The sequence below is a fragment of the Schistocerca piceifrons genome, chromosome 4 (assembly GCF_021461385.2).
Source record: "Schistocerca piceifrons isolate TAMUIC-IGC-003096 chromosome 4, iqSchPice1.1, whole genome shotgun sequence".
Lineage (NCBI taxonomy): Eukaryota > Metazoa > Arthropoda > Insecta > Orthoptera > Acrididae > Schistocerca > Schistocerca piceifrons.
Window position 1 is genome coordinate 466,615,479 of NC_060141.1, and position 25,469 is coordinate 466,640,947.

General features: G+C 44.0%; 1 protein-coding gene across 5 annotated transcripts in view; it reads left to right on the forward strand.

Annotated features, from left to right (window-relative positions):
* LOC124795452 (nocturnin) overlaps positions 1–25,469 on the forward strand; it is a 384,759-nt gene that overhangs the window by 334,716 nt on the left and 24,574 nt on the right. Inside the window, exon 1 of one of the 5 annotated variants that reach the window (XM_047259477.1) lies at positions 10,281–10,392. The exons of the other annotated variants lie outside the window; for them this stretch is intronic. Within the exon in view, the coding sequence (XP_047115433.1) occupies positions 10,295–10,392 (98 nt within the window). The 5' untranslated portion in view covers positions 10,281–10,294. Of the gene's footprint in view, positions 1–10,280; positions 10,393–25,469 lie in introns of those variants that run through there. 5 annotated transcript variants of the gene reach the window in all.

The following is a 25,469-nucleotide window of genomic DNA, read 5'->3' on the forward strand; positions in this document are numbered from 1 at the left end:
TGGTTCGCGGGAAGAACGATTGATGATAGCCCTTTGCGTGGGCTCGAATCTCATTTGTTTCATTCTACGACTGCTAAACAAGCTTGCTTTGTTTCGCTCTAATGGGTAGTAATTCCGCGGTCTCTCAGTGGCTGCTGCCACCGTTCACAAAGGCGCACTGTCGCCGTACCGTTGTGGAAGTAAAGGCTTCCGTCTGGCGCGGAGTCATTGTCTGGCGCGCTCATCCCGCATGTGTGCTGTGTGTGTTTCTGAGCGCGAACAAAGGAGTCCTCGCGGCGACACACTATTGTTTGCCGCAGGCGCCTCTAGCCTTGTCCTCCGAGCCATGCAGGCACTGCGAGAGACTCCTTCCTGTTCTCTGTTTTGTCTAGTAGAACCAAGTACCCAAGAACACTCATAAAAAAAACGAGCTCTTATCGTATTATTCTTCTGAGTTCACCGTCATATTTCCGCAAGCGGCTGTGAGTTCAGGTGATTGCGACAGAATTCTTTTTCTTTGTTGTTCCCATCAACACAGAGGTCACCAGGCAATGAGAATTTGCTGCAACTTTCTTCTGATATTGGTGATAGCAAAGCTACAGACAACCTAAATACCAACTGCCGCGCGGAGTAGCCGCGAGGTTTGAGGTGCCATGTCACGGACTGCGCGGCCCTCCCGCCGGAGATTCGTGTCCTCCCTCGTTCATAGGTGTGTGTGTCGTTCTTAGCATAAGTTGGTTTAAGTAGTTTGCAAGTATAGGGACCGATGACCTCAGCAGTTTGGTCTCTTAGGAATTCACACACATTTGAACTTTTAAATACCAACATCTAGAAAGGAACATGAACTTTTCTCCCCCTGGATAGATGCTCAGTCACTGTTCCACCTCAGTAGTCCTTTGCTATTGGCTGAACAAGAGATTAAAATTTGGCTTTGTTTTGTGTACACACTATCTGATAAAAAGTATCCGTACACAGCTGTGTAATTCGGAAATCACCACTAATGTCCCGAGAGACAGACCTACCACTGTAAAAACACGCGTGAAGAATTGTGCTGGCAGTACAATGGGTCGGTCATGAAAGCTGCCTCCTGGCCCAATGCATTATTTCACTACTGACTATTAAAACTGCTACACCAAGAAGAAATGCAGATGATAAACGGGTATTCATCGGACAAATATATTATACTAGAACTGACATGTGATTACATTTTCACGCAATTTGGGTGCATAGATCCTGCGAAATCAGTACCCAGAACAACCACCTCTATCCGTAATAACGGCCTTGATACGCCTGGGCATTGAGTCAAACAGAGTTTAGATGGCGTGTACAGGTACAGCACCTGCAACATGCGTTCGTGCATTATCCTGCTGAAATGTAGGGTTTCTCAGGGATCGAATGAAGGGTAGAGCCACGGGTCGTAACACATCTGAAATGTAACGTCCACTGTTCAAAGTGCCGTCAATGCGAACAAGAGGTGACCGAGACGTGTAACCAATGGCACCGCATACCATCATGCCGGGTGATACGCCAGTAGCCGGCCGGTGTGGCCGAGCGGTTCTAGGCGCTTCAGTCCGGAACCGCGCTGCTGCTACGGTCGCAGGTTCGAATCCTGCCTCGGACATGGATGTGTGTGATGTCCTTAGGTTTAAGTAGTTCTAAGTCTAGGCGACTGATGACCTCAGAAGTTAAGTCGCATAGTGCTCAGAGCCATTTGAAACCAATTGCACTGTTTGTCCGAAAACGCTATTAAAATGTTCCTCCCTTATTTTAATCCAGATGAGATAGGTCTCTGCCTTTAATGATCTCAATGATAAGCTGGGCGTCCTTTCCAGCCGATGCACTACTGAGCACTAATTGCTCACCTCTTTCCTCCACCTACATTCGGTCTCTCTCTTTTTACGGTACATCCCAGTCCGTAATTTATGACGCATTGTAACATTTTAGCATCGCGCTGTCCACTTTAGCACCATCTTTTACAAATAATATTCTTTCCACGGCTGCTGTGCTACTCATCGTTGTACTTCGGCAAGGAGTACGCCGCCATTATCTCCTGCTCCTGTTGTAATAGGAGCTGGCGTATTGTGACTTCTCTTGAGACCGAACAACGTATGGATCAATATGGTTTCCACAGGCAACGGCAGTGAGAAAAGCTGCTTGTTATGTTTGTTGGTGACATCGTAAGGCAGTGGTTAGCAGAGCTTAAGTTGAGGCCGTGTTGCTTAACTTCCGGGAAGCCTTCGATTCAGATCCGCTCCGTCGCATAGTAAACAAAATACGCTCTTGTGGAATATCTGAAGAGAAACACTACTGGCCTGAGTGTTTGCTAGCACACAGAACCTGTTTCAAAAATGGTTCAAATGGCTCTGAGCACTATGGGACTTAACTTCTAAGGTCATCAGTCCTCCTAGAACTTAGAACTACTTAAACCTAACCAACCTAAGGACATCACACACATCCATGCCCGAGGCAGGATTCGAACCTGCGACCATAGCAGCCATGTGGTTCCGGACTGTAGCGCCTAGAACCGCTCGGCCACTCCGGCACGGCCAGAACCTAGTATGCCGTGGTTAGTAGTCAAAAGGATTGGTAGCGTCCGGCATGCCCCAAGGTACCGTGATAGGGCCGTCATTGTTCTTGGTAAACATGAACGACTGGCAGATAGCGACTGTAAGCTTATCACATTCTCCTTAGACCAAGCAATTGTTTAAAGGGCGGTAACAGGGTTAGAAACTAGCTACGAAATGCAGAAAGAGTTGGGAATGATCACCAACCATTGCTACCCTTAAGAAAACGCTAAATGACGAAGGATATGAGCACATTTTGGGAGCCGGCCGATGTGGCCGTGCGGGTCTAGGCGCTACAGTCTGGAACCGCGTGACCGCTACGGTCGCAGGTTCGAATCCTGCCTCGGGCATGGATGTGTGTGCTGTCCTTAGGTTAGTTAGGTTTAAGTAGTTCTACGTTCTAGGGGACTGATGACCACAGATGTTAAGTCCTATAGTGCTCAGAGCCAGCCACATTTTGGGGCATTGTGTACTGCGTACAGTAGAGGAACAGCTCGGAGACTATGAGTGCTTGTACCAGCATGACAATGCACTCTGTCAGAAAACAGTGTCCATAGGACAATGGTTTCTGGATAATAACGTTCCTGAAATGAACTGGCCTCCCAGAGTTCCGACATGAACCCAGTGGAAAACGTTTGGGATAACTTAGAATGTCGACTTCGCTCTAGACCCTATTATGCAACATCACTACCTTCTCTGGTTTCCGGTCTTGAGGAAGAGCGGACTGCCGTTACTCCAGACACCTAATTGAACGTGTCTCCAGCAGAATTCAAGCCACCATAAAGGCGAAGGATGGACATACCTCAGCCCCCATCTTATTCCGTTACTCGCTCCTGTGAACGGAAACGTGTTATGCAGATCTTGGTGTCACTCGCGTCCATCTAGATAAGTTTTTATTGAGTTTAACGAAGGCGATGTTGGCCTGATATATTCGACGATGCCCTTTGGCTACACTGACTAAAGGATCCTTCTAGGAAATACCTCTCGCTTCCCACGCCCGGGTTCCCGGGTTCGATTCCCGGCGGGGTCAGGGATGTTCTCTGCCTCGTGATGACTGGGTGTTGTGTGATGTCCTTAGGTTAGTTAGGTTTAAGTAGTTCTAAGTTCCAGGGGACTGATGATCATAGATGTTAAGTCCCATAGTGCTCAGAGCCATTTGACCTTTTTTTTTAAGAAATACCAAATTAAGATAACCTGAAGATGCCTAAATAAGGCGAAACGCATCGTTGAAAAATAAAAGAACTAAAATTGCAACCAAGACTGTTTTTAACCAATACGGTTAAGAAAGGATAGAAAACGTGACTTTGAGGAAGTTTTGACGTGCAGTATGGCGAGTCCTGCGTTGGTGTCACTAGAGACGAACACGGGCAGCCTCCAGAAATAGGAGAGAGCGTTCCAGAGCGCGATACGGTGCGCGACCGGTGCCGCGCTGGAGCCGTCCAGGAATAGCGTGGGTAGCTGGCTGGCTGGAGCTACGTCAGCCACGGCGCGTGTCCGTGCGGCGGCCGCTTTCATCCGGTGCGCCGGCCGCTGACGACAACAGGACGCTCCGCTGCCCACCGCACCGGCCTTGTTAGCAGCTCAATGGCAGCATGCTTCCTCACGCTCAATGACGGATGACGTCACAATAACGAGATGCCACTTTGTTTATCGATTTCACAGTGTGACGTGGCGCAGCACCTGTTGTCTGCACGAGGGACCTGCTATACACTCCAGAGTTTCGTCACCCCTCAGTCAGTACCGTGTAAAATGCTATGCTTCACTAGTCATACTTATTTGGCAACCAGTTTTCCGTAATACGCTAGTAGCACCACTATAAGGATGCAAATCAGGTTTGCTTTAAATACGTGCTGTAACGGTCATGAGCGTTAGTAATCTTTAGACTGGATGTCGTGAGATGATTTTTGAACGTGGTCATGTAATAGGGCTATGAGAATCTGAATGTTCCTTCTGCGACACTGCAGAGAGACTTGGCAGAAATGTAGTCATTTTACATAACTGTTGGCAGCAGTGGTCACGAGAATGTAGGGTCACAAGAAGACCGGGCTCCGGACTGCCAAACGGCACTACCGAAAGGGAAGACCATCGTATTCCGTATATGACTCTGGAGCATCGCACTGCATCTGCAGCAGCAATCTGAGCAGTAGTTGACACCACAGTGACACAACGAACGGTTAACTCAAGGACAACTGCGAGCCACACGCCCTGTAGTGTGCATTCCACTGATCCCGAACCACCAATATTTGCGACCTCAATGTTGTCAAGCGAGAGCTCAATCGAGGCAGGGTGGAGGTCTATTGTGTTTCTGATGAAGCTGACTGTGCCTCGGTGCCATGTGCCTCGGTGCCAGTGATGGCCGTGTGTTGGTTAGAAGGAGGCGAGAAGGGGGCCTGCAACCAACCTGTTCAAATGGTTCAAATGGCTCTGAGCACTATGGGACTTAACATCTATGGTCATCAGTCCCCTAGAACTTAGAACTACTTAAACCTAACTAACCTAAGGCTATCACACAACACCCAGTCATCACGAGGCAGAGAAAATCCCTGACCCCGCCGGGAATCGAACCCGGGAACCCGGGCGTGGGAACCAACCTGTCTTCAGTGTATTGTATTGAACCGGGGACCTAGAAACGATGGAGAGGCTTCGTCCCCGCCGTAGCCCTCAGTGATTCTCAATGCCACAACAGGCTACAGCAGTCCACTCGCCCCACCGCCGTCCCACATCGAACCCAGGATTACTGTGCAGTTCGGCCCCCAGTGGACCCCTCCGGGAACATGTCACACCAGACGAGTGTAACCCCAATATGTGCGTGGTAGAGTAATTATTGTGTACGCATATGTGGAGAAAGTGTTTGTGCAGCAATCGCCGACGTATTGTAACTGAGGCGGAATAAGGGGAACCAGCCCGCATTCGCCAAGGTAGATGGAAAACCGCCTTAAAATCCACCCACAGACTTGCCGGCACACCGGACTTCGACACTAATCCGCCGGGCGAATTCGTGCCGGGGACTGGCACGCCTTCCCGCCCGGAAAGCGGGAGACCGCTCGGCTAACAGGGAGGGCACGTGTCTTCATGCTAGACACGCTGGACGTACAACTGGAGTTACGGTCTGGGGTGTGATTTCGTATTACAGCAGGCGTACTATCGTGGTTATTCCACAGACCCTAGCTACAAATTTGTACGTCAGTCTTGTGATTCGATCTGTCGTGCTGCCAGCCATAAACAGCATTCCAGGGGGTGTTTTCCAGTAGGATAACCCTCGCGCATATACCGTTGTTGTTACCCAACAAGCTCTACGGAGTGTCGTCGACATGTTGCCTTGGCCTGCTCAGTCAGCAGATCTGTCCCCAACCGAACACATATGAGACATCATCGGACAACTCACACATCCTAGAATTTGGTGTTTGAAAAAGACAGTTTACTGTGCAATGTGTAGCAGAACAACATTCTCAACAGCCTTTGACACAGCAATTGTTGTTATGGTATACAGGATGGAACCACAAGAAACCATTCAGAAGTATTCGACAAAATCTGAGTGTGGTCTGAAGCAGCAAAGGATGTTTCATGCCTCCTTTACCTGATCATGACGGACATGTGGGGTATGTAATTGACACGTGCATGAATAAAACAGCAAAGGGTATCTCTTATATTCTCAGTTCGGCAACACGTTCAGTGTCACTGGTGCAACTTTGTTGAGGACTTTGAAAATGTACCGGCACGGAGGCAACTTTGTTGAGGACTTTGAAAATGTACCGGCACGGAGGCAACCCTTGACCGATTCCTAGTCGCCTGAGGGTAGGCAACGCTTTCAACACCCCTTAGATTCTGCGTGCCACTGCAGCAGCACCCGCGCGTTATTCTTGTCGATATCGAGCGGCGGTGTGCCTGAAATGTTTGCCTCGGTCACCCTTAAGAAAACCGCGTGATTTAAACGCTGGGCGTTGCAGTAAAATCTGACGGCCTCCTCACCATGCGACACATCCAAGGTGGCTTGGGCAGATTTGTAGTGAAATTTTTTGCTAATATGACATCATTAGCCAAATCTCATAAACTTCTGTGCTCTGGCCCCTATGTTACATGTATCAATATCTTGCTGTCTGAAGTGTCGCCGAACCCGGGGGTGACGATGCAGGACGCCACGCTTTTGCGCCATTGCAGAGGAAACTTGTACACTCCTTTGACTCAGATTTCAGTTTCTGTCCAGCATTGGGAGACAATTACGAGGTTTCAAAAAAGTGACCCTTTAATTGTGTGGCGCAGTGTATTAACGTAAACTATATTAAAATCGCTACGGTAGATCCTGAGATTAGCTCCCACACAGACAGAATAACGCGGCGATGGACTTACAATTAGTAAACTGTATAAACCATACATACTGTGTTTCTGGAGGAACAGTACCTATTTCACAGGTGTCACTAGCATCTTTTGTGTGGCTTCCTTTACAGATATATCACATGCTTTCACGTGTATCCCATGAGCGCAACGATATGCGTTTTTTCGTAAATCTCGTCTCTGTGAATGAACACTTGAGATACCGCATGAGATAAAAGTAGCTCAATCTTTACAATCACATCTTTAAAATTAATGCAATTTAAGATACAGAACGAGACTCACACATAGGCGTCCAAACATGTTTGCGTGAAAATTGAAAGAATAAATAGTTTGCAGAATGAGGTGTTTATAAAAAGAAAATAACTTACTTCACAAACACGGAAAAGTTTCAAACGGAGGTTCCAGCCCCAACAAGATGATAATGATATGTATAACCATAAATAGACCATTCCTAAAAACATACCTTGTATAGCTGCCTCTACGAACAAATAAAAACTATTTTTTGATAGCGCGATCGCAATTTCTTGATGTAAAGACTCCATACTATCCAGTGGCATATCGCAAAAAATGTCCTTTGGATCACGCCAAATGTACTTTGACAGATTTCAAACAAAACGCTGATAATTTACTCACATTCTTTAATTAATACTGGAAAATAAAATACAGATACGTTATACTAGTAAAAAATGTAAAAAATATTTACTCGTATTATACATTGTTTCCTTATTTCCTTAAGAGCAGTATCGCCACAAGCGCGACAAAGTTTGTAGTGACGAGTCTTAGGAGTGTCACATTTACTGTGGTTTCACAGTATACGTAATCGAAATAAATTCTATCAAGTGGAGGCCGGCGACGAAAACTTCCTTTTCATAACTTATGGCTTGTGATATCATTTCATTTAATATCATTAATTTCTCTGGTTTTGGCCACGATCAGGCAACACCACGGGAGACGAACGTTGTGGCAACGTCCCTCTACCACGCAATATGACTACATGAAAGTAAAGGACGTGTCCACTGTGGCGTTCAGGTCTGAATTGGTTTGTCCTTTATGAACAAAATTTCGACTATTACTATTCACCTATATACGAAAGATCTAATAAAACGGATGTCTCACAATTTGCGTAGGCGGTTAAAAAGAATGGGGTAAGATGGATGAGCACCCCTCACAAGCCACGTATTTATGCAGTCAGTGCTGAGCTGCGCTTGAACTGGTGTAAAGTGCGACGCCACTAGAGCGAGAAATCGCGCTTTACATACGATGAATGGTTTGGGTGTGGCGAATGCCTGGAGAACGTTACCTGCTCTGACGTGTAGTGCCAACAGTGGAGTACGAAGAAGCCGATCTCGGCTGTGTGGGCAGGGGGGGGGGGGGGGGGAGGGGGGAGTTTCTCATGGTTAGGAAGTGGTCCCCTTACGGCGCTTAAGGAAACGCTAAATTTGGGCGGATATGAACACATGCAGTATGTGCTGCATACAGTACAGGAACAGTTCAGAGACGATCACTGTATGAGCATAACAGTGCATCCTGTCATAAAGCAGCAGCTGAGAGGCAATAGTTTGTGGACAACAACATTCTTGAAAACGTCTAACCTGCCCCGAGTCCCCACCAGTAGAACACCGGTGTTAGATTGTCGATTTCGCTACAACACCACTGTCTTCTTTGGTTTCGCCTTTTGAGTAATGAGCTGTTAGTGGTTCACAGACATTTAAACACCTCTAAAGCGTCCTCCACAGAGGGTAGGCCGTCATAGAACCGAAGGGTGGACACACCCTATATTAAAGTCCACTAATAGGTGTCTGGATACTTTTGATCAAATCGTCTACACTACATTTGAGAATAACTATACAGCGAAAAGAACGTAGTAGTGAAGAGTATAAAATGAAAGGATGGTTTAACCGCAACAGCTAGTGTGGCAGATTCATATAACTTCAGAAATGCAGTGTGGTCTTGTTAAAGACCCCCTGCCCAGCAAATCTTTACGATCTTCTGGAATGGTTTTGTTTATAAACGACTTTTCTGCTACCAGTCACGACTTTTTTATTTATATTTCACACGGCTCGTTTCGGGAAATGATTCCCATTTTCAAGCGTGTTTTTCTGTGACATACACCATTTTTACGTAATGTTTTTGATGTGTGAGGTTCTGCTTTGTTCTGTTTACTTTACTGCAATGAATAAAAACCGCGCAATTTTGAGTTGGTTATCGATCTTTATATGTAGTTAGCGGCGAAAAAAATGATTCAAATGGCTCTGAGCACTATGGGACTTAACTGCTGAGGTCTTCAGTCCCCTAGAACTTAGAACTACTTAAACCAAACTAACCTAAGGACATCACACTACACCCACTCATCACGAGGCAGAGAAAATCCCTGACCCCGCCGGGAATCGAACCCGGGGACCCAGGGCGTGGGAAGCGAGAACGCTACCGCACGACCACGAGCTGCGGACAATTATGATCTGGATTCTTAAGACAAATGCCGTGTGTACAAAAGTATGTTGTACTCTGTGGAAGACCTATAACATTATCTCTGTCGTCTGCACCTAAAAACATCTTTTTAACTTTGTGCTGATCTGGGCCCACTGCGTCGTGAATGTCATATAGGCACATTATGTATTACGCTATGAGAACAAGACGCTGCTACGTTCGAGTATATCTTTTATTGCAGTAGGCCTATTTCAGCGTGATTGCCATTTTCAGGATAGCTGTGGAAACTGTTTATGTAAGTTATTTTAGTTGTATACCGTGAACAGAAAATTGTGTGTGATATTTAACGTATGTGAGACTCTGCACGAACGGACCGTAAGAAAACTGTAAGCACGGGTATTTCCAAATTTCGCCACAAACTACATATAAAGATCGATAACCAAATATAAATTTCGCGTTTTTTATGAATTCCTGTATAGTCAATAGAACAAAGCAGAATTCCACACTCAAAAACATTATCTAAAACACAGAATCGTTTTCCGAAACCCACAGTGCGAAAAATAAGTAAAAGAAAATCATGACTGGTAGCAGAAAAGTTATTTATGAACTAACCCACTTTTGTCACAGTCCCATGCTTTCACAGATTTTCTGGAAGTTCTTTGAAATGACGCAAGATAACAATAATTATTATTTTTATGTCGAGCATAAACAGGGTTCCTTGCTCGTGCTAAAGTGTAAAGTAACACTCGCCGATATCACTGCTGTACTTTGCGAAACTCAGTACTACGCTCTTCGGACGCGCGTGTGTGTTTACGCGAGTCGCTGGTAGCGGTCACGTTGCCGCACTCCGCGAGGGGTCCGCGCAGTGGAGGGGGTTAGGCGGCAGCGAGTGACGTGCTGTGACGTCACGAGCGCGCTCGTCCGGCAGGTAGTAAAAGCGCGCGCCGGCGCCCGCGGGGCAGTCTGCTAGCGGCCGCCGACCAGCCAGGTTCATGGGCATGCTCGACGTCGACTCGCACGTGGCGGCGCCGCCCGCGCCCGCCTCCGCGCCCTCGGCCGCCGCCCTCTGCTGCCAGTTCCTCAGCGCCGGGTAAGCTCTCTTCCGTGGAGCAACCGCTCACTGCTGACAAGGCAGTCGGGATGGCTGCAGAGCCTTGCAAATCACTGATGATGAAATGCGGTGTATTAAGTCACGTTTTAGGCGCATATCTCTCGTTGCTGATGTATTTTGAGCAGGTGGTGCCCCACGGCTCGTAAATATTTGAGAGAAAAAAAAAGATACTCAGAATCACCAAGACCTGTTGATGAAGTAAACATGCATTAACTATTAGTTTCGATCGGCCAGTCATCATCAGGTAACATAAAATTATGTACGTCACCCCGTTTTCTCGCATACGCAAGGCACTGTGATCCATAATGTTCTAAAGCAACAGTAGTTTACGTGAAAACACTTTTTTGCTTGCAGCACATGACATTATTATTTTATTTATGGAACCAGACACGTTTTTGTCCTTTTTAATTAGGTATCTTCAATAGGTGTCCTGGAATATTAGACAACTTCACGTTTTTACAAATAAAAAGCCATGTAGTATTCGAGGACACCTACTGAAGATGCCTTGTTAAAAACAGTACACGAGCATTAGTAAAACAAAAATTTCGTGTGCAGCAAGCAAAAAAGTGTTTTTCTGTGAACTGCTGCAATTGATATATAACTGCTATGTAAAATTGCTGCCAGCCGGAGGGGCCGAGCGGTTCTAGGTGCTTCAGTCCGGAACCGCGCTGCTGCTACGGTCGCAGTTTCGAATCCAGCCTCAGGCATGAATGTGTGTGATGTCCTTAGGTTAGTTAGGTTTAAGTAGTTCTAAGTTCTAGGGGACTGATGACCTCAGAAGTTAAGTCCCATAGTGCTCAGAGCCATTTGAACCGTTTGTAAAATTGCTAGCCCAAGAAACAAGTCGTATTTTTCTTTTTTTTTTTTTTTGTTGTTGTTCCAAACAGATATTTTGCATAGCACACCGGCACAGTGACATAGCTTCGAACAGTCTACACCACTGATTCTGATCCATATCACCTATTTCTAAATATATACATTGGTTTTAAATCAGAGTTGTCTTTTGTGTGCTTCGTATAAAACATTGTCTCACCTATTATCAGGAAGCAAACCTCTCGAGTGCAATAAAAGTGGAAAGCTTTCCTCGTACTTAACATGCAAAAAATGTAAGATCAGTAAATGGAAAAAAATATTAAAAATAAAATAATTAAAGAAATAGTAATATTGCCAATACCAGACGAAACCATTCAGTCCATTTTTTTACTACAAAAGAAAATGTAAAATTCGCTCAAGTTTCTTTTATTTAGTTTTCTGTTCTGTGCTTTTGCATACAGACTGCTTGTTGCCTACAGCGCACAGGATATACCGTTTTACTGTTTGTTGTCCGTCATAGTCGCAATAGCAGTGACAGTTTTCTGCTGAAATTATATGTTATTGTATCGGACAATAAATCATTTAAAAAGAAGTATTTCAACAATAACTGAAGTGAAACTTCTTGGTAGATTAAAACTGTGTTCTGGACCACTCTGCCACACAGTTTCAGTCTGCCTGGAGTTTCAAATCAGGATACACCCTCCTGCAGAGAGCAAATTCATCCTACAGTTCCTGACATCTCCTTCACAACCAATTTTTTTTTTTTTTCCTCTTCCAATACATGCCGCTCCAATTTACCCGTCAACCCCCCTTGCACAGACAGGCTGATCATCTTAACCACAATGCCAAAAGTGAACATCTTTCATTTCCATAAAATGAAAGAAAAAAGCAATTGTCGAGACAAATTTCCCCCTCAGTCAACACACCGATCTCCCCCAACTTGTAGCTTACAGTAGTAGTCTCTCGTTTCATTCACGAGTAGAGTATGGTAAGAGTGATTGCTTAGCTACGTCTAATGTAACTTCTACGACCTCTGGAAATATTCTATGGTTGTAAGGTATTTAATATTGCTGGTTTCGCTCTCTCAGGCAGCATTCAAGTACATGTCGTGTAAGACTTCCGTCGCTGTGTTTCGTATACATTTCGCTTTGGCAACACCTGTTCAATCATATCGATAAAGCAAAGCCTCTCTCCTGATGTACTGTGACAATTAATTTGATCAGTTAATTTCGAATCAGCATCGTCATCGTTACACAAATATTATGTACGTTCTCAGTGGAAGTTATGGCTCACTCCGACCTTTTTTCCCCATGATATCAAGGCAGCTTCAGTCGCTTACATACAGCCAGAAGTATGAAGGAATGTATAGAGTTTAACGTCCTATCGACTTCTAGGTCGTTAGGGACAGGGCATTAGGGAAGGTCGAAGGAGAGATCGGCCTTGAACTTGCTTAAGAAATGATTCTGGCCTCGAGAAATGACGCGTGGTAAGTGAAACATGTTATACGTCGTAATATATCCTATCTGAGGTTGGCTGTCATATTTGCTTCCAGTCCAAAAAAAATTGTTTGTATATGTGTATTTTAGCGGAAATACAGCTCTATGCTGTACGCTAAATAAATTTCGCCAGTTTCATCCAACCTTCGAAGAAACATGTGCCGTACTTCCTACTTTAATAATTAAAATGTAAGCTAAATTTAATAGTCAAGCTGTTCACAACATATGAATATACTGCGAGTTATCTGCAATTATATAAGAGAAAAGGAAGACAGATTATTTAGCATCAGAACGAGTTGGAACAAATACTGCAATACCACAGCTGTAGTTAACGACAAATATGCCTTTCGCTCCTTATCTGAAACACTTTCACGCTGGTATAGATCTGTAGGCTTTAACGCCCGCCACTATGCAACATAAGACTTCAGATCTGTTAGCCCCTTCCTCCAGTCTTCAAATCTTGTCCACCTTAGTGGTGCAGTTCTCCTGTGAGCTGAACTTCACGCTCTCCCTTAGAGCTTCAGTGTGTAAGGAGGGGCACTGCGGAATAATATCGCTGCAGCATTGAGCAGAACATCTCCGAGTATTCCTTTGTCATCTCACACTTGTTGCTTTGATGGCAAGGAAGAGTACTTGAACAAATAAAAAGCTGATGTAATATCTTCAGCTTTATTGCGTGGTGCAAACCATCACTACCAAACTTACGTTCGGCTAGCGAGTTATTCATGAAGCCGGACTACTGCGTACCGAACTTTACTGCTGAGTCGTTATCGCGTGTTGGCCGTTGCACATACGGCAACCGTTAGCCAGTAACTTCGGACTTAATAGCTGCCATCAAAGCCAATCATGACGCTATTGCTGAACGGACTCCCAGTAACTACGCTGTAGAAGCTGGAAAAATTTTCTGCGATATCATGTACAGAGCAGTGTACAAAACAGCGACGCAAAGAATACGTAATCGTGAGACCTACTGTTCGTGATCCGGCTTCGTCGTCCTCTACATTTTGCACACCAGCTTCGAAAATTTCAGACAAAAACTCGTAATAGAATAATCATCATTTCCCTAGGTATCAGTCCCACAGAAATCTAGGCGATACAATAGGCAAACAACAGCTCGCACAGAGGCCGAGAAGTTCTTCTCGCTCTCCATCCGTCAGTGGAAACAGAAAACAACTTTAGTACGTGGTACAATAAGAACCACACTATGTCAGGTAGTGGTTTGTAGAGTATAGAAGTCAATATAAGAACTCTGCGCCGGTACTAGCAGTGGATCAATGTGTTATGTAACCTCATTGTTAACGGGCTGTTAATACTTACACACACACACACACACACACACACACACACAAACACACACACTCACACTCAAAAACAGACATTCCGTGCAATGTGCAGTGCTTCTAATCTGTGTGCTTTCTTTTGAGACAGTTGTTTCCCCAGCTTCTTCCACGCAATGCTGTACAACAAGGGATCCGTAAAGCACTCCCCCCCCCCCCCCCCCTCCGCTCCAGTTCTGCTGTGCATTATCTCCCGAACTTCCCACGTTGTAACCCATTACACCTGTGATATCATCAGTCCATCTCATCGCATACCGTCCTCTTCTCCTCATGCCTTCGATCATACCCACCATTAAGGTCTTTTCCCGTGTGTCTTCTGATGATGTGCGCAGTAGATCAGTTTTTGTTTCAGTGTCAGACCTTGCAAGGAGAAGCCTGGTTTTATTTGCCTTAATATGGACCTATTTGTTTTCCTCACAGTCCACGCAACTCTTAAGAAGTTTCCTCCAATACCATAATTCAAAGGAGTATATTCTCTGACGTTAAGGCTTTGTAATTGCTCAGGTCTCATATCCGTACAACACTACTGGAAAGAAATTTGTTCTTAAGCGCTCGTTTTGCTACTCATTTGCGACACTCGAGAAGCAAGCTCGTTTTTCATAACACGAGCGGACGCGCGGCGTGTTTTGTATACGCGTAAAGAATAACAATATTTTATTTTATCAAGGTAAACATGTTTGATCTAAATCACAGTTTACTCTCAATTTAAACAACAATAAAATAAACTTACGTTAAATGAGCAAAAGCACTGTTTAATTTAATAATAATAAAATAAAATTCATTATATCACTCTGTTCCCACATACAAGTGATATCCCACGGTAATGACCCACTGGAAGCATTAAAGAGCGCGGTGCATCAGATCCAAGCCAACCACTTATTCGATTGCTGATTATCTCTTAGATAACTGCCTCTTTGTGGGACTGTGCTTCTAGCTCGTAACCTGTGTCATTTTCTTGTACTGATCGTAATTTTTTCCCACCTAGCTCGCTGTTTGTTTTATAATACTGATGCTCACTAGGACGTATAACAACACAATTTATCACAGTGTTAGTTGAGCGAATATAGAAGAAATAGGTACGGGTAATTGTAAAACAGCAGCTCCAGGAAGACGTCTACACAACACTACTCCTACACTTTCTGGGACAAAAATACAAGTGGAAACAATTCGGGGCCTAACAGGATTACCATCCTGCTATTTACAGTCACCCGATGATAAGTCCATATCTGAAAGTTCTTTCTTGCTCTGTGGCACTTGTCATAGACGGGATGTGGTTGCGTGGTCCTCTGTCCTTACTTCGGCGTTATTTCCGGGTAGAGCAAGAAGCCAAGAGCTTTCACGCACGTGTCCTGGTTAGAACGTAGATGCGCCCCACTGCTGTTACCCACGGTGACTGTTGGGGACTTTTTCTGGTTCAGAGAGAACCCCGTGCCTCTGGCTTGCGTAAGATCTTTCAGAGTTTCCATCGCGTGTTAAGTAGATAGCCCTAGCTCTCAATCCTTGCGCATTTAGAGCGAGAAGATATGTTTGTTTAGCCTCCAAAGAGCTCAAGAAGATGTATTCGAGGGTTTCTGCTCAGGGGCGGCCGCTGCTGACGATCTGGTAAAGCTCTCAATGGGGCCTATGAACTCGAGGTTCATCTCTTTGCAAAATTCCTGCCGTTCTTGATAAGGCAGACTGGCAGATAACGTGTTACGTCAAGTAAGCTCTCGGCAACCGCTGGCCCCGCGCTGACGTCACTGCGGCTGTTGTTGCCAGCTGCGAATCCGCCCAGTCTGAAAGATATGGAGGGGTGAGCGCGATATATTCGTCCGTACGGCAGGCCCCCCTGCTGGCTCTGATACAGCAGCGAGGGCTGCTGTTTCGTTCATCTGACGTCATCCTTGGCTGCCGTTGCGACGTTGGTCTGCTCATTTCCGCATAGCGGGATATTAGTTACATTGCGCTGTTTAGATCTCGCGATTGTTTTGATGCGCGTACTTCAATACTTTACCAAGATCGCCAGTTATGAGATGCAAACAAATGGATAATATTGTCTTGTGTGTCAGTGATCTATTCGAATGAAATTTATGGCCTGGAGGTATTCAGGGCGGCACAGTATTTCTTATGGGCTTACCGGCCTATTGCAATCCTTGCAGCGCTTCAATGAATTCATTTGATATCTAATGCTATGCCTACTAGATAAGGAAACCATATGGTGGTGCAGTGCTCTTTAGTCGGTTGCTCTTGCTTCTTGTACGAGATTTCCTGCATAGATGCAGTGCACTTTCCGAAAATAGTTTCAACAAATTCTTTCAACTGCCTTACTTATTACAGATTTGAAATGTTCATGCTGTTTCTAAATATTAAGCGATGTTATGCACACAAGATATTCATCATGAAATTTGCAATTAGTCAGTAATTCGTCGAAATGAAAGTTTATGGTTCGAGATACCTTTTCAAGTCTCAAAAAATCTGTTATGATTGTATGCAGACTAAATCCATAATGAGGTTCGCCGAATCGGCAGAGAGGTTCCCCCATTTTGTTGGATGCTAAGGTGCTATTCCAACACATGGAGAGCCTCTACAATGCCGTTCGAATTTATGGGAAATAAGAAGTGGACTGAGGCCTGAATGGGAATTTGGATTGAGGAGGGAGGCATGCTAGGGTAGTCTGTGCAGCTGTGCATAGCCACTGTGCTAGGGTGGTGTAGTGGTTATTGCATCTGCTTAGTGAGCAGTAGATTCGGGTTCGAATCCCGAACTTGGCACAAAATTTCATTCGGATCTTCAGTCTGCATATATACCCCAGTAATTTGTCGACTGAATCGCATTTCTTCGTAGATATTCCATACGATCGCATTTTAATTACTAGCCGACATGTGGTACAGTGTCGACCGTCTTTTGGAAATGCAGGAAGGTGGAACGAGCACGTAAGATCGGTAGTAGCAGAGAAGGTGAATGGTGGCCTTCGGTTTATTGGGAGAATTTTAGGAAAGTGTAGCTCATCTGTGAAGGAGACCGCATATAGAATATTAGTGTGACCCATTCTTTAGTACTGTTATAGTGTGTGAATCCACACCAGATCGGATTAATGAAAGATATCGAAGCAATTCAGAGGCGTGCTGCTAGATTTACTTGTGGTACGTTCGATCAGCATGCAAGTATTATGGAGATGCTTTGCGAACTCAAATGGGAATTCCTGGAGCGAAGACACTCTCTTCGCAAAGCACTATTGAGAAAATTTGGGGAATCAGTATTTGAGGCTGGCTGCAGAACGATTCTACCGCCGCCGACGTACATTTCACGTGAGAATCACGAAGATAAGAGAAATTAGGGTTCATTGGTGACATATCGATAGTGGTTTTTCCCTCGCCCCATTTGCGGATGGAACAGGAGAGAAATGACTATTAGTGGTTCAAAGTAGCCTCCTCAATGCACCATGCGGTGGCCTGCGGCATATGTGTGAAGATATAGATGTAGAGGGAAGCTACCTGTTCACTTGCTTCTACTGTAGCTGCTGCTTGCGTGAATAGCGCGAGCAATGTATATGACGATAATTTTACACGAATCAGTGCTGTTTCTTTGAGATAAGCATCGAATATGCTCTAGAATCCTGCAGCACATAGACTTTACCAGTATATTCTATAATTCTGAACATCCATTCATTTACACTTTTGTAAACTGGAGTGACCTGCCAGCTGTGAAAACTAGTTCATTCAGAGGCACAAAGATGGTCACGCTCCACATTAACGGTATTATCTATCAGTTGATAAACCTGTTCTTCTTCCTTCTACAAGTGTTAGTCGTTTATCTGCTACCCAATCGAAGCCCGTTATGGAAACTGTGTTTTGTGAAATCCAATAAATACTTCTGCGAACACTGTAAGACATGTCACTTTACGCTGGTCGCCTGGGAGAGTCAGTATGTGGATCACAAAAAAGTGGAATTTCATTTCCTATTGTGTAGCATGATGAGAACGAGAGAAACCTTCTAAAGACAAGTCATTTTCTGCTTGAGCAGCACAGACAGCAGTTCAGTCTGTCGGGAAAATCCCTGTTTTACCTGTAGGGATGATACGGACGCTAATGGGTCCCCACTGCTGAATAGCGTGCTCTCAGTGGGGAGATTACGGTTGAGTGTCACACACAGGAAGCACTCCTCTGATAGCACGCCCTACTTCGCGATAGAGAATTAAACGTTGCCTCCGATGGAGGTACCACAGGATATGCTGTGGATGTATGTAGAAACGTAAGTCCGTGAATTACGGGGAACGACAGAAAGTTCTGAAGATGTTCAAGCCAGCTGTTTCACCGTTAATATCAACGGCATCGTGGAAATTCCACACACTCATACTGGGAGAGCGTTTAAGATACTGACCTTGTATTTGGGAAGAATGGGGCTAAAGTCACCGCTTAGCCTAACAATTTACCCACGATTGGTTCCTCTCTATGTCGTTTCAGGTGACTGTCGTGATAGTTCCTTAAAAATGGCATGCGCCCTTTCTTCGCCCTAACCTTCTCCAACGGACGTAGTGCGGTGTTTCTAACAACTTCGCATGCATGGAATTTTCAATTTTTACCTCATATAGAGGATATGTGATGGTGACAAGGCAGTAACTACGCATCTGAGAGGTGTGCTGCAAATGTCAGGATATAATGGGCTCACTCCAAGGGGACTGCAGCAGGAGAACCGGTTTGGAAAATGGATACGTAATGCACTTTTATGCAACATGCTTGTGCTTTTGTGACATAACTGGAACAGTGCTCATGATGGTTAGTAGGCGTAACATACGACAGTAAATAAACGTGTTCAGTAGTACTTTCTCGCTGTTCGGCACTGGAGTCCTATTCGGGAAAGCTTATTTTGAATTCTGCCCAGTGCATCCTTATCTGCCTGTCATGCCTCCTTTGAGTCACAAAACGTGAATTGCAGACTGATTCCTCCAAGCCTCATCCTCGTACCCCCCAACGCCAGTAATCCCAACTGATCATTCTACCCATCACATCTAATAATTGTTGTAGTCTTGAAAGACACGTGAATATGCATCAAGTACTGTGTCTAGTTCGCTAACCCTTTCATGTGGTTCGACAGTTGTCAGGCGTCTGAGGTTAGATACCAACAGCGACTTGCACTTCTCAGCTTATAGCCTGACAGATTGCCTTAGCGAAGGGGTCAGACCCTCATAAGGACAACGAGCTATAAAATTGTCAACTGATGCTCACAGGTTCACTCAAAGGTGTCACTGAAGCAGTCAAACAGTCAGTGTGGATCTAAGCTCTGAGTTGGCCAGCCCTATCAATCGTCAAATCTAGATTAGTCTTCGGTAGCTGAACATCAGAAACTTGGTAGCAAACAGTCGTGTTCACTCGAGCCCATCCCAGGTGGCATGCAGCGGAGCAGGTTGCACGCTTCATGCTGCCAACAGATCTCAGATCCCACTGACTTACGCCACCTACTAACAGATGTCAACTGGACATTGGATAGGCAGGGGAATTGTCTGTCCCCGTCAACTCCATAACTGGGATGCTGAATTTGGGTATCAGAGATAGGCTTCACTGCCAACCTCCTGGGGTCCCCATTATCCAGGGCCACTTATTTGGACGTCATCGCCCTTCTCAAAGTTACCCTCCTTCAAAGCGGCCTCCTCCCAAATGCCAACAGGAGACCGATTTGATACCGCGAGCCTAACGTCCCCTTTGGGTCCTCGGCTGCATGGTTTTACTCTGATGACAAGAAGTCAGAACACATGTCGAAGACGCCTCAGGACGCCGTTAGAGCCTCTACTACTTTGAAGAAACACCAGCGCTTGCGTCAGCAGCTGTTGTCTCAAAAATTCTGTTGCTGTTATCACATGACGCAACTGTACAGCAACCAAATCCGTTTATGCCGTTGTTTGCGAGCACTGTGGAATTTTTTCCTGGTGCTTTAGTACATTTGTCCTGTAACTGAAAAAGTGTAGATACTAGTTTCGAGAATCTCTTTATCTGAAAACATTGAGCTTTGAACGTGGCATCTGAAAGATTTTATAAGTTTACTATCTACCATGCCGTTCGCAATTTTTATGTAAGAACCTGATCACCTGTCACATGTCGTATATAACAAGAAGACAGCAGTTCTTAGTTGTTAATCTGTACCATCAACATTCCTGCGATAAGATACAGCAAGACAAGAATGATGATGATGTGCTTTCTCTCCAACAAACTGGAAGAGCTGACAGAAATAACGCAAATTACTTCTTTGCTAATTGAGTGGTCCCAGGGATGCTGATGTAAACGCAGTTATCTTTCGAAGAATTCCATTGAAGATGACGGCTGAATAGCTAGTAAAGTTTTATATTTTTACGTCGCATTATCTGAAACTTCTCGTAACAACTTGTACTTATTGCAACCTCTTTTACCTCGTGCGTATGGGGGAAAATAGAGGCTGTATCATAACGGATAGCGAAAACTGACGCGTGTATCAATATACGATGGTTGATGCATAAACTTTGTTCCAGTACATTTGTCCACAAACGAAGCGTTTCCGAAATAATTGCAAACGTATGTAAAAATGGCTAATGGAATGTAGTTTAATTAAATCGGGCGATGCTACGGTAATTAAATTAAAAAAACGAAACATTTACAGTAGTTGACGAGTTTTGCTATTTGGCCAGCAAATTGACTGATGATGGCCGAAGTAGAGAGGATATAAAATGTAGACTGGTAATAGCACAAAAAGCGTTTGTGAAGACGAGAAATTTGCTAGCGTCGAAAATAGATTTAAGTGTCGGGAACTCTTTTCTGAAAGTATTTGTCTGGAATGCAGTCTTGTACGGCAGTGAAACTTGGACGATAAGCAGTTCAGATAGGAAGAGAACAGAAGCTTTTGAAACGTAATGGTGCTGATGAAATGGGCATATCGCGTAACTAGTGAGGAGCAGGTACCGAATGGAACTGGGGAGAAAGCGAATTTGTAGCACACGTAACAAAAAGAGGGGATTAGTTGATTGGCAGTTTGGTACTGGAGGGAAATGAGTGGGTAAAAATTGTGGAAGACGACTGTGGGATGAATATCGTAAGCAGGTTCAGATGGATGTAGTTTGCAGTAGCTATTCAGAGACGAAGAGGCTTGCACAGGATGGACCAGCGCAGAGAGCTGCATCACAGCAGTCTTCGGACTGGAGACCATAAAAACGACGCGTACAAGCTGCCACTGACTTCAGTTTGAAATATTGCCCTACTTAGGGTAAATGAGTGTGAAATATAAATTCTCCGTTTAATTGCGCTCTTCAAATTTCATCCACAGCCTTTTTTGACAAGAAATACGAAACTACTTCAGCGCGCTACAGGGTGTCCCAGGAGGAATGGTCAGTATTTAGGGATATGATAGTGACGATCAATCGAAGCAAAAAGAATTCTCGTAAACGTACACTCTAAAATGCATAACTTTAGAGCTATGAGCACTTACTCATCTTCGCTACGGTGAAACATATCTCTTGTACTGAACAAGTTCTCATATCTCTTAAGTCATGTATTTTAGGGCACATGTTTGTCGACAATTTTTCCTTGTTTGGTCCATACTACCTCCCTCCAAAATATGGAAAGCAAAGAGCTCGCAGTAAAAGATTCGTTTCACACCAGCGAAGGTGAAGAAAATGAGCCCTTTTTTATTATACTTTTTCGTTTCGAATAATCGTTCCTGTCATATCCATGAATTGTGACCATTCCTCCATGACCTTTTTTGTTACAAAGTACCGCACACTCGTTCCTGTTGAAAGAGAAGTTCTAAGAGTCTGCTTCGCATTTGTATGCAATACTGCACTCATCTATGCGATGACTTACGAATTCTTTCAAACACCGCCGGATCTTCTTATAAACTTTGGCAGGATTATAGAATTCGCTGCTCCATTTCTTCAGTCTAATTAGCAGGAGTAAGTATCACTTCTGAGACGATCAGGTGCTCTAGGAGACATCCCTGGACCTATCCATCTCGGACCACACTGGTGCCTTAGATGTCGTCTTTCATCAGCAGCAAAATATAGCCGTGTACAAAATGGCAAGTGCCACATTCCCCAACCATTGTCTGTAGTGAATTTGAACACTGCTAGAGAAGATCCTGGTCGAAATACATTTCTGCTATCTGGAACACCACTTCTGTGGTGGCTCTTATCCTCACTTCGGCAGTTACCTCGCAAACACCTCGTTTACTGACTGTTGTTCACTGGTATGTCTTTGCTTTTATTACAACACTAACGAACGTGGCGTAGCTTCGCAGTTGTTAAATGTGTATTGGAATTGTATACGTGCTAATCTCCTTTTCCCTCTCCCCCTCTCTCCCTCCCTCCCCCCCCCCTCCCTCTGTCTCTCTCTTTCTTTCTCCCCCGTCCATTTCCTTCTCCCACTCTGTCCACTTCCTCTCCGCCCCCCTCTGTCTGAACTTCACGCTTCTTTATTGTTATTACAAGCGAAGTCGCTTAACATGAGTCGGTGAATCGGTTGGTATTAGTTGTGAATGCGGTGTGAGACGGACCTTTCGAGCTGCTGGATTTGTGAGAATAGTAGCTTCAATGACAATGCTTCGCATAATTTCAATATGCGAACGGGAAGCAGTACAAAGTGCAACACGACTCAGATTCTGTAGTAGTATTTTAGTCATAAGCCAGTGGGCAACTTACCTGTTTCTTGAGCTGGTCACTGTGGGTGGTTTTGGGTCTCGGGGTGATGTGCTTGGGTTGGTTGTGTTTGGGTGGTTCTAGATCTCGGGGACTGATGACCTCAGATGACTTAGAGCCATTTGAACCATTTGAACCATTTGAACCTGTTCTTTGTTAAAACCGACTGCGAAAAAGAAAAGGAAACAGCACGTTATTGCTTATCCAACTATTGTGTAGATTTATATATGAGGAGTAAGAATACAGATGTGTGAATCAATTCATCACATTGTTTAAATGACCTGATATCGTACTTAAAACTGACCGCGAGAAATAAAATTAAACCAAACGTTTTCACAGCACAGCATTTTCTTTCCCACAGTTGCGTTTCAACAGAAAACCGGTTCACTTTCGTTAAAAAAAAAGAAAAGAAATATATCCTATGCCCGCCCGAATACTGAGCAGAACATCGTGTAAAACATTGGGGTAAACATTAGAGCATCATGTAAAAATTAGAAGAAAAACAGTCAAGAACTTTTCGAGACTACTGGAAACAAGGTTAAGCAACATCTTGTTTTTACTTCGATACTTTCATTCGCGCCACAGTTCTCGAATAATGATGATACATCCTGTACATAAACATCCACACGATGCTACAGATGCTACATTAAAGTGTAGATTCCTCTGTAAGTGAGGCAGGAGAGCTGCTTTGCAGGTCAGTGAGTGGGAGATAAGGGCAGATCACCTCCATCAAGGCTACGCTAAAACGAAATTATATTCAGATTTATCTCCTCGTTGACCGTAAATTATTGCTCTTGAAACTTGTCCATCAGTCTTCCCTGCGAGAGGTTAGGTACAACGCGTCCGCTAAGGATTAAAAGATAAGCCGACACGGGGAAATCTGGGCTGGCTCAACTTAGCTAAAGTGGAGGGTGGCCAAGACTGCATACAGGTCACACAGTCCGCAAATACACAATCGGGTCACGGACGTGAAGCTGCGGGCAGCGTGCGAGGAGAATCGAATAGCAGACAACAGCGTTCCAGCTTTATTCCGTTGTTTACATCTTTATTCATGGGAACAAACCAGGTGGTAGGGCTCGATCATAGTGCCTGCGTTTCAGACCTGCCAAAGTTACACCGTTTATCTTGAGTCCGCCTTGCACTTTACATCGTTCGCTCGTGGTCGATTAAAGGATATTAGGACAGAATTATGACTATGTCATTAAGCGTTCTTATGTGAGAAGAGACCCGTCCCTTCATGGCGAAATAAAATCGTTCAGTTGTGCCACCTTCGTTTGTTTAGTAGAGAGTTAATACTTTGTATCAGCTGCAAAAGCAAGATGGATTAATTAATAAATTTCAGTAAGTAAATCCACAGAAAGTACGTTATTCTAGACGCACTTAGAATTATTTCTAGTAAGATAATGCTGTTGGTAACATATTCTCTCATCATTATATTTAATTGACTCGTAATGTACGTGACGTATATCCTCTGTCGACATCGATCAATGAATTCATTGTAAGTCTTCCGTATAAGGAAGCACTATGGGGTAGCACATTCAAACCTCCAATTTTTGTTTTTCCTTTAATTTGCTTCGAACGAATACTGGTATCACTCCTTTAGTAAAGACATCTTTACACATTTGAGCTCCTGCTCCATCTACTAATGATTTTGGTGACAAGTAGACACTGAATTCGAAGAATCCTTCTTTTTTCTGTTACTGCGATAAACTCCGTTAAGTTATATTGGGTTTCATAAATTTTTACGATAACATGAGACTGTTGTTAAAGGCTTAACTGTTGTGATCTGTTATTGCTGTCTTGATGCACTGAAATTTATAGAAAATTTCTGTGTACAGTACGAGGAATTTTTCTTGTTGTTCTTGACACATTTTTTCCAAGTTATGCTCCTGAAAAACTAAATCGTTGTACATTAATTAGTAAACCATCTTTGCATACCATAATATTTTGTTCGTTGACAATCAATGCAACAGTGTATTCCGTTTCAATCGCTGAAGACAGCTACCGGTCTCTTTTCTCTACATCCCTCCTGTTCTCCAGGAGCGCGTAACGCATGCACCAATTAGACATAATGAGCGAAAACGCTGCACAATTTAAGACAATTATGTGCCAGAAATAATAAAATGCAACTGTTTTACAAGAAACGTGAGCATAATGGTGTAAATCGTTACCGAAATAATTTACATTATGTATAGATCAGACAATTTTAATATTAATAATTCAGTTGGCAAAAAGCAGTTGATAGTGCAATTTCAGATTTTTTAATGAGTGTTATCCTTACTTTGTAATTTTCAGTCCTCCTGGTTACATGGTTGTGTTAGTTTCCTGAACATGTATATATAGTTGTTGTTTTCGATGGCAAGTTGTTTTATAAATTGTTTTATCAGAAACTGGTGAGAGAGATGCACATTTTTTAAAACTACTCGTAGAGTGACTAAGATAGAGCGCAGATTTCTTATAAAGTAAATCTCTGAATGTCGTTCTATCGTCCGTTAAGGAATCACCTATCATCTACAATAGCATAGATATTCCATGTAATTAACTCGAGCAAAATATGCGTTCGAATAATGTGATGAAATATTTTGTAATTTTTCTATGATTTTTTTATTTTTTCTTTGAATGTAGGAACTTACAGGCGCTCAACGTCGAGGCTATCAGCGTCCTCCTTTAAACGTAGTCCAGACACTACCTTGCCGACAGATGCCAGTGATTACATGATTCCCGACGGTATACTGTTAATAAATACTAATCGCCATTTCAGCGTCCAATTCAGAGAGC